This window comes from Poecilia reticulata, linkage group LG17, assembly GCF_000633615.1.
Source record: "Poecilia reticulata strain Guanapo linkage group LG17, Guppy_female_1.0+MT, whole genome shotgun sequence".
Taxonomy (NCBI): domain Eukaryota; kingdom Metazoa; phylum Chordata; class Actinopteri; order Cyprinodontiformes; family Poeciliidae; genus Poecilia; species Poecilia reticulata.
The window spans coordinates 22,563,753-22,573,876 of NC_024347.1; the positions used below are offsets into that span (position 1 = coordinate 22,563,753).

The window sequence follows — 10,124 nt, forward strand, 5'->3', positions numbered from 1 at the left end:
ATATTTGGAGTAGCAATATGTGTCGTGATAACCACAAAAACAAGCTGTTATATGAAAACCTATGTTGTTAGCATAGCAAGATGCTAACTTTTGTTACTATGTTTACTACACATGAGATATGACACTTTTTATAGCTTTGTGATTCTCTCACGATAAGTTAGCATAGCAACATCAGTTCAAGGAACTACAAAACAAGCAATAGCTGTACTTTACAAAACAATAAAGGTTCAAAAATATACTTATTCTCTACAGCTAGCATATGAGTTAGCATCACTAGCTGAGAGATCTGTCTTAAACAAATGTGACAGGGTGAAAATAAAATTTTTTGGCATTTGTCCAAACTAGTAGCAACATTTTTAGCTGATTTAAATGGTTGAAATATGATCTATTCCATACGATCCCACTTTCATAAAATCATGCTAAACCTTAAATGAATCACGGTAGACCAAAGAACTTGTATTCACTCTAATATCATACAAGGACCCAACAGAGGTGTTACAGTCAGATTTATTCAACCAAGTATGTTTCATGTAAACAAGTGTGCACAAAAGGAAGACCTTGTCATGAAGGTCTCAACGCTAAACCAAACGTCTACCTGAGATTTAGTTCAATTCACCAATTCACGTGTAATTCACAGAACAATGCAGAGAAACAAATCTAGACTATTTCAGTTTTCTGTGGCACATGTTGATGCTACAATACAACATGTTGGACAGCAGTTATCAGAGACAGATTTGGTAATCTTACAAGCTACGATGTCGGCCCTAAATGACTCTTCAAATAGAATTTTCTTCACTTTTTTTCCCGCACTTTCATATTATTTTTACAAAGCTCTACTAAAACTCCTTTAAAGTCTGTAATATTGCTCTTGCTACATTGAAAAAATAGAAAAGTTTAATTTGAACATTGAGAAGGGGATTTAGTTTTAAAGGGGACCTATTATGCAAAATTCACATATTGCATGTTTTTATACTTCCATTTGGGTCTCAGTTAAATCTGAAAACAGCCCAAGCACTAAAAAAACACTCATCTGTTTTTTGGCAATAAGTTAATGTTTTTTTGTTGACTGAAAAATTTGTTGTTTCCAAAGGCTCCTGAATCAACGGACACTGCGTGGTTACCTAGCAACCCCAGCAGAGCCCAGCCCCGTTACCTAGCAACCCAAGTGAAACTCCTGGACAGCTGGTTTTACATCTGCATGTGCTTGAAAAGACAAGTGTTTTGTTCTCGACTGACCATCCAGAAAAGATGTTTGTATAATGTTCAAAGACGGTTGTAGAATTATGTATCTGTTTGTAGCCATTTTCACACGCAAGTGTAAAGTTGAGCTTGGGACGGGCTATTTTGGATTTAAAGTGACAAGAAGCCCTAAAACAGCTCATTCTGAAAGAAGATAAAAATAGTCCGAACTGAGCAGACTAAAATCTTATTATCTAAGAAGGATTTTGTGCAAAAATGTAGCTTAGCCCATGGACCTATCCTACCTGTTCAAGGAAGCATAATAGGTCACCTTTAATAAAGAGTGTTGCCCTCTAGTGTTCATGGCTATGTTTCAATAGTCCTTAGGAGTTAAGTATTTGTTTTTCATTTCCATTTCCTCTGTAGCCATCACATATTCATTACGGACTGCAGAAGAAAGTACAAATCAAACAACAACACCATAGAGACATTAGGGAGGCTCGTAAGCTGAAAAAGAAACACCTAGGGTTCTGTCGCTGAAGTGCTGGGTGTCACTGAATCGTCCCCTCCCTGAGCTCCTTCCTCTCTCGCAGGTGTTGCATCTATTTCTGCTGCCCGATCTGCCGAAGAAGATGTGTGCGTGTCGGAGGCGTCGAAGGACTCGCCCCCGAGGTCAGTCAGTTTGATGTAGCCCTTGCTGTTTGAGCGCTCCAGTCGAGGGCAGCTGAAACGCCTCACTCTGTCACTTTGACGTCCCCCAGACACAGACAAGCTGCAGCGCCGGGCGAGCCTCGGCTGATCCGCCAAGGAGTTCAGCGACGTATTTGAGCCTGTTGCCGTGGAAACAGGCTGCGGAGGAAACAGCTGGGTCCAATGTGGATGAGGCCGAGAATGCGGCGCCCCCTGTTGATTACCTGTCTCTGTGCTCATGTCCTCCTGGCTCTGATGAAGAGGCGGGGGGTCAGTCGCCGCTGCATCCATCTCAACACAATGACTGTTGCTACTGCTGCTATGTCCTTCCTCCTTAATGTTCTCGGCTGCAGCCTCAATAATAACCTCTTCCTCCGAGCGCCCCTCTGCCTCCTCCACCTCACAGTTATTGAGTTTGATCACTGGTAGCGTGAAAGCATTCACAGAGGACGTGACGATAGAGGTGGTCTCCCACTGCCGAGGCTGCGGGGCCTGCTCGCTACTATTGCTGTAGTCTTTGTAGATGCTGTAGACGGTGTCCGTAAAGCTCTGCACATCTCTGGAAAAACTCTGCGGCCTGCTGGCTAGTGAGGAGCGTCTAAGCATCTCGTTGGTGTCCAACTCCCCCTTCAACTGGAGTCCGGTGGAAGGCCAGGAGCTGCGTGTGAGTGCCCCACTCGCCGGGAATGACGCAGACGGACCCTCGGCGCTTCTGGATTGAGTGTAGTTCACCAAACCGTTCAGAGGCGAGTACTCCTTCGAGCGTATGTTATGCAGATCAATTACTGTGGAGTAGATATCTCTCAGGTTAATGATTTTGGTTTTCTTGTCTCGGTTTTCATGGAGGACAGCATTGGCACAGATGAAGAGGAAAATACCGATTCCCATTACCAGCGGTCCGAAGACTTTCAGGTTGTCTGAGTAAAGGTAATTATCCAGGAAGTCACAGAGGATGCCACAGTGAGGAGAGGGGTCGGGGTTGCTGCTGTTGGAATGGCTCTGGTTTGACACGTTGGTCTGCCTTGAGGAATGCTTGACATGTGTTGAGTTAGATGGTGTGGTTCTGGAGTAGCTCATCTTGTGGAAGGCACCATTTCTGCGGCGCTCCTGGTACTCCTGCTGACTCTGACTGGGCCAGTAACCCAGAACGGCCATGGAGATCCCAACCATGAGGATTACAACGCCAACGGCAGCCACCAAACCAGCCGGCGAGCAGAGATTGAGCTTTCCTTTCACCACCACCACATCGTTCTTCTTCTTCTTCTTGGATTTCCGTTTCCGCTTATTTTCAGCTCGGTTTTTGGAGCGGAGGGAATCCTGCCGCCTGTTCATACGCAGCAGCCCACCGGTGGCAATCATGGTGGCGACTGGACAGTAGCCTCGTCACTCAGTCTATGAGGACACAAAACAGAACAGTCAGCTAATATCTGAGAGAGTAAATCATTTTATAGACTCCAAAAAAGGTACATTTCAACATTTTTAGTTGTTTGCCTCTAAAAATTTAGAGACCCGTTTGTCATGACAGTAAAATACAAGATAGATAATCCTCCATCTAATACCCAAGCTACTATTGTGACCAACATAAATGTACCACTCCCAGTCAGAAACAACCAATCAGAGCCATGAGGAAGTGCTGTCAGTCATTCTCATGTACTTGCTGCTTAACATATGGTTCCAAGAAACTTTGCCACCATTGGTGGCTATGCTAACTAGCCTGAGCATTCATGACACGTTCTACTGTTGGGAAGACATAGTAGCCTAACAGAGAGCAAGAGAAGGTTGTGAGCATGATTGGCAGCACTAAGACCCTCCTCCTGGCTCTAATTGGTTGTTTTTGACCAAGACGTGTATTTTTGCAGTTTGTACTTGGAGCACTGGGAGAAGACAGATGAGCTCCATCCTTCCATCCATCCATCCATCCATGTTTTCCAGTTTTTGATATTAGCCATAAGGACGGCTACTTGGGGAGGGGGATCTGAAAATTTCAGGTAATTTATTGCATTTTGATAGGAGAAAGGAGTATAAGTATAACTTTTTTATAGTCCAAGTAAGGAAATTTGCCTTGCAGCTATAGCAAAAACATAAAAATATACAATCACAAACAAAATTACTTCCTGTCTGAAACTATGGAAATCTAAAAGGTTGGCGGAGTCACAAATTCAAACCAAACAGAACATAAAGATGTTTCAAACTCAGACCATTATATTTTACTATAAATGAAGCTTACAAAAGGAAATAAACCTGGAAATCCAATTATGTGGCTTTGTTAATTAACATCCTAGGGGATGAGGTAGAAAATCTATTAATGGCTACAACAGAAAAAGAGCAAACATGCTTCATTTTCCTGTATGCATGCGGTGAGAGCGCGGGGGAATCGACGTCTAACAGAACCAGTCTGAGCCAGACAAACCCATAGACAGAGACAGAACCCTGTGACTCCCCGACTCCAGCATGTCATCATTTGACATTTTCTTTTCATAAATACCACGCTGGCTCTAAAATGCAATCACAAATTATCTGTCATATTTCATAAGAAAAAGCTGGCTCAGAACCACAATCAATGGAAATAGGTTATAGTAAAGAATCCTTAGAACACCATGTACAGACCGATTCAGTAAATTAGAATGTTAATGAAAAGCCCATTTATTTTAAGAGCTTTATTATAAAGGTTAAATGATGCCTGATTTTCCACTTACAGCTTCTTCAGAAGGTACTTTTAATTTGACAAATGATTCATTGGGATATTTATTCGAATGTATTAAACATGGCTGTATGATCACATGAAAAATAATTGTGGAATCTCTGCATTTTTATTGTTGTGTCTCGCAAAATTTGATGTCATTAAAACTTCAATGTTTCTAATTAGGATGATCATGATGTTGGGATGTTTTTCTTCAGAAGGGATAAAGAAACTGATTGATTTGTTGATGGGACAAACTAAAAACTAAATGCAGGACAGACCTGGAATAAAACCAGATTTGAGACTGAGGAACAGGTTCACCTTTCAGCAGGACGTCAACCTTAAACATACAACTAGATGTATGAAGGCCTTGTTTAGATCACAACAATACTTTTCTTCTAATTAGACAAAGCTTGAACTTTTTCAACAACAAATTAGTAAACTTTCAGTCTCAAGGTTTGCAAGTCAGTGTCGACATGCCTTACCAGATCTGTAGATGTAACTACAGCAAAAGATAGTTACACAAAGTAGTGATACAAGAGGAATATGTAAAAATCTATAGTAAAATGAAATTACGTACGATTTCCTTCCTTTTCACAAATAATGCATAATTTTATGTTGGTCCAGCCAGATTAAAGCCTAATGAAACAGGTTTCAGCTTGTGGTTGCAAAGAAACGCAAAGTACAAACAGAATGAATAGTTTTGCAAATCACTGAAATCCATCAAAATTCTGCATCAAGAGGTAAACTAATGAGCAACAATTAGGTATTTGGGGCAAAATTGTCCTTTTACTGGTAGGAAATAGAAGCAGGTTGAGATAATACGACAATGTGTGAGCATGTAAAGAGGGAATATGTTGCCAATGGGGCAAAGTGACCCAGAGCCCCATTCAAACCCTGAAAACACAACATTAATAAAACAGTGAAGGACTCTGTTTTACTAGCAGTTGTTTAGCAGTTATGTAACAGAGCAGCTGCTGCTTCATTTTTTTTTTTTTTAACAAAAAAAGAATAAGAATAATGAAAACACTACATGAAATTCAGCATCACCTTACTTTTGTATTTTGTAGACAGGAATCTTACTTTTCAACATCAAACAGTTCTTAAAGCTTGTAGCAAAATCAGTTTTGATAGACGGACGGCGTGTAGATTAAGATCCCAGCACTGCAGTGTCAGCATCCATTATGGTGAACATTGTCACATGTCAGCTTAGTACACATCACCCTGCTATTGAGTTATTCTGCAAAGTAAGAAACACGCAGCGCGTGACAAGTAAGGAACAAGTTTTTGACAGGAACCCTTTAAAGTGAGTCAAATTTTAAAGAAGTATCGAAAAGTAAAAAATGAGCTGATTATAAAAACATGCAATTCTTCAATAATTATTAAAATGCCCCGTCATGCATTACACTAGATGGACTATGTAGTAGTTCTAAATAACTAGCAAAAAAAATTATCAACCTATTAATAATAAATTGGCCCAACTGACCATTTTTCTATTAGGTAAATAATGCAAAACAGTTGACTGGTAACACAAAACCCATTTCATTAAACATTAAGTCACTGCATAGTTTTGCTCACAACAAAATTCCTGATTAGTCATGAAAGAAATTATTGTTACCTCATATTTTAATAACACTTCTTGGCTCATTTTGAGTAAGATTGCTGATAGATCTGAAACATAGTTCATCCTCAAGTAAGTAAAGGCATATTTTTTCCTTTTATTGGTGAAAATAAACACTTAAATTCACTAGATTTTACCATTTTAGCATCTCCAACCCTCTAAAAACTGATGTTTTGGAGTCAAAAACTCCAACTCTTTAGGATAATTTTTAGACTGACTGTATAAAAAAACTACACTATTCTAAAACGGAGGTGTGTAAAGTACTCAGAAGATCAAGTGTGTTACATTTGGAAACAATAAAAAATAGCTGCTGACTCAGTCCCACCTACAGAAAACTGCAGCGGAAATACGGAAACATCAACTTAATCATCTATCCATGACCACCTCATCATCTGTAATCATAATAAATCTCAGGAGCAAAAAATAGAACATCATTGCTTACTCTAGATAAAAAAATACAACAAAAATGTGCGGCGGTTTGCTTCAGAAGAAAAAAAAATAGATGTGAAATTGACAAAAATAGCTTCTTTTCCCCCTGTAAAGGGCGATGTGCAGTTTTATCCTGCCCTGCATCAGAAATTGTGCAACAAGTAGAAAATATGCTGCTTCCTCACAATGACCCTCTGGAAACGTATAGGTGCAATTCGAGTCCACAGTGTATGTCTAAAAATACAAAGATGTAGGAAAAAGCATGATGATAAACACCTAGGCTGACAGGAGGGAATAAGAAGTGCGGTATCAGGATGGGACAGTGTAATGTGTCCAGACAGGAAGCCAGCAGGCATGTTCTCTGCACCTCACTCCCGACTCTCCTCTCTCCCACCAAATCTCCCCCGTTGACCCTCTCCTTCCTGCTTTCAGATCCATCAACCGGCACAGCTGCACTCCGAGATGACAGCGCCCTTCACGATCGGTACATCACGAAGAAAAATAGAAACCATTACTCGCTTGTTTACGCACCAGCCCAGTTATGTAACGTATTCATTTAACGTTTTTTTTTTCATATTTATGATTAATGACGAAGCTGGACAGAAAGCTCGCCGTGTTGCATTGATGGAGACGGGAATTTTATGGCAAACGTTGAGATCATTAAAGAATAATTAATTGAGTTTAGTCCAGTATTCCCATTTTGGCCATGCTGGTTGAAGTTTGATTTAAATAATTGTGCCAATATTTGTTTTCTCAAAAAGCTTTTGTTCAAACAAATTTTTAAGGGGCAACAACTCAAAACTAAACTTTCATCAAGTGTTAAGAGTCAGAAAACATAAAATTAATAAAAGTTTGACACATAACTTATTATTATTTAAAACAGTCTTTTCTGACACAAAAACATTTGGAGTAGGGCTGAAACAATTAATTGAATTTATTATGATGTATCTATAAAAATAATTGTCAACTAATTTAGTACACAGACTGAAAAAAGGTAATTTGTTGAAAGAATAACATTCTCAAAGCAGTAATTTAAACATAGTATTTGTCAAGTGAAAGATAAAAGAAGATGCAAATGGACCCAAAAGATAAAATGAAATTGATAGAAAAGCTCAACTGTTGTCTGTTTTGCACTCCTAGGTTCATTCACACCAGCATGGTTTAGTCCACTTTAACTGAACTCTAGTTTGTCTAGAAAGTCTGGTTTGTTTAGGGAGGTGTGAATGCTCAATCGAACTATGATGCAGACCAAAAATGCAAAAATCTAGGTCTCGATCTGGTTGAAATGAACTCTGGTACGGTTTGAATGCATATGTGAACCTTAAGCGGACCAGAGATCGCTCCAAAAGAAGCAAGCGGACTACACACAGGGCATTCTGGGTAAATGCAACCAAAACAAACAAGAATATATCGATAATGGGAGAAATGGCTCGTGGTCTTTGGTCAAAGACAAAAGAGAAATCTACAAATTCTAAAATCTGACGCGACAATTTGTTTTTAATTTTTTATATTTTTTTGATGCTCTGTTTTTGTTTACATTTTGTGAAGAGAAAAACTGTCTTCTTCTGATGTTTTTTGTTGCTTTCTTCAAAAGAAAGTGGTGCAAAGTCACTACAGGTGAACAGGTTTTTTAATTTGGTTCGTTTGACACAGTACAATGTGAACGCAAACAGCACCAGCTAAAAATGTAACAAATGTTGCAATTTTGGTTCCCAATCAAATAGAGTCTACTGGACTATCAGGTGTGAAAACAGCCTGAAATAACTTGGTACTTGTTGCATGCTGTGAGTAAAAGTGAGAAAGCCTGCAAACTGCTTATTCTGAAACAGAAAGACCCCCAGGGATGAGGATACCAGAGTCTGGAAAATTATTCTAAAGTTTCAATGTTAACCTAAAACGAGGTGCTGATATTATGCCATTATTCGTTTATCTGTAAATCCCATACAATCAAGAAAAAAATTCAAGAGGACAACAAAAAGTCTGTAAATTATGCAAAAATGCCAGAAAGCACAAAAGCAAAACTATTTGATATTGTGGTAATACCATCACTTTCTTTAAAAGGCAAAGTTTTTGTTTTTTTTATAGCAACATATCACGATAATTGAGAAAATATTGCAAATAAGACAAAGTGTTTCCATATCTGAACTGTACTGGTGGATGGAAACAACACCCATTTTAATCTAATGATCCTCTAAATGTTTGTGCTGCACAGGCTGGTCACTCACAACAAGACTCTTTCCAGATAACCACAGTGACAACGTTCAGGTTGTTTCCAAAGAAAAATGTTGGATGTTTGGCATGAATCACAATTTCCAACCATAAATGATTCACTCTTACAACAGCAGCAGCAGAATTTCTCTGCAATTTTAGCCTAAATATCCCGAAAGCAATAAATCTAATTTTAATGTAGAAGCTATACGTAGATCTTATGTAAACACGAGTCAAAAATATTTGTCCACATAGCCAGAATTTAAGCCGATAATGTTTTTTTGCAAAACTTTCTGGTCTAAAGGTGGTCTAAGCATTGATTTCAAATTAGATCTGTAGTTGTGTTTTACTCAGTAGCAATGATGAAGCTGAACAGGTTAAAAAAAAAAATGTTTCTTTGTAGCTTCGGCCATCAACCAGATACAGTCGGTTTGCTTTTTTTCATAGAAAATAATATTTTTTTTGTCCTGTCTGACATCGCCGATGTGCGTTACTGTCAAGGAACACTCTGAGCGCACCATGAGCCATTCAATTTACAACTTTGCAACATACTACATGTCCACATGCAACACAGAGCCCAATGAGATGGCTGTTAATGTTAATGCAATATTTGAAAGTGTGTCCAACAAGGACTGAAGGGCTTTGTTTGCTTCCTCCACTGCCATTGCCAAACAGGCAAACTATTCTAAAACTGTGCAGAAAAATTGACATGATTGTTAACAATTTCTCCTTCTGTTTTGAAATACCATGTAGAAATCCACTTCAATGGGAGAAAGTCCAGACGGGGGAACTGAAGGGAGATGAGAATCGAAATGGTCAGACTAATTTAGGGTAAAACATTTGTTTAAATTTGTTTGGAAGTCTAAATGTATAGACTTTCAATAAATGAGTTAGAAGTTGAAATGACTCTCTTTTCAGGAAATAAAGCTATTATAACTAAAAAATACTCACTGGGAAGAAATATTTCGACATTTTTAAAATGTGGATTACTGATCCACTTAAGTGATCCACTCGTGACGTTAAGATCTCCCGATGCGCATATTTGGAACAGAAAAGTTGACACGCTCTTTTGTACCTAAAGTTTTACAGTTGCTACCCCCCGCCCCCCTCCCAGCCATCTCCAATTTTAAAATACACTACAAAGGCTTTAAAATATTCTCAAAAAAAAAAAAAAAAAAAGGATTGAGGTAATTTCCTCCAGGATGTGGAACACCGAGTTCTGCTCACCTGCTACGCAAACAGCGCTCCGGCACTCATCGGCAGGTTTACAGCGACCTTCTCTTTGCTTCACGACCAACAAGCACTCAAATGCCTCCC

General features: G+C 39.0%; 1 protein-coding gene across 2 annotated transcripts in view; it reads right to left on the reverse strand.

Moving 5' to 3' along the window:
* Positions 1-489: 489 nt before the first annotated feature.
* LOC103479736 (transmembrane protein 200A) overlaps positions 490-10,124 on the reverse strand; it is a 33,238-nt gene continuing 23,603 nt past the window's right edge. The window contains exons 1-2 of one of the 2 annotated variants that reach the window (XM_008434346.2): positions 10,035-10,123; positions 490-3,261 (exon numbers count right to left, since the gene is read on the reverse strand). In XM_008434346.2, coding sequence (XP_008432568.1) covers positions 1,702-3,228 — 1,527 coding nt within the window. In that variant the 5' untranslated portion in view covers positions 3,229-3,261; positions 10,035-10,123 and the 3' untranslated portion in view covers positions 490-1,701. Of the gene's footprint in view, positions 3,262-10,034; position 10,124 lie in introns of those variants that run through there. The other variant, XM_008434345.2, reaches the window with a different exon arrangement.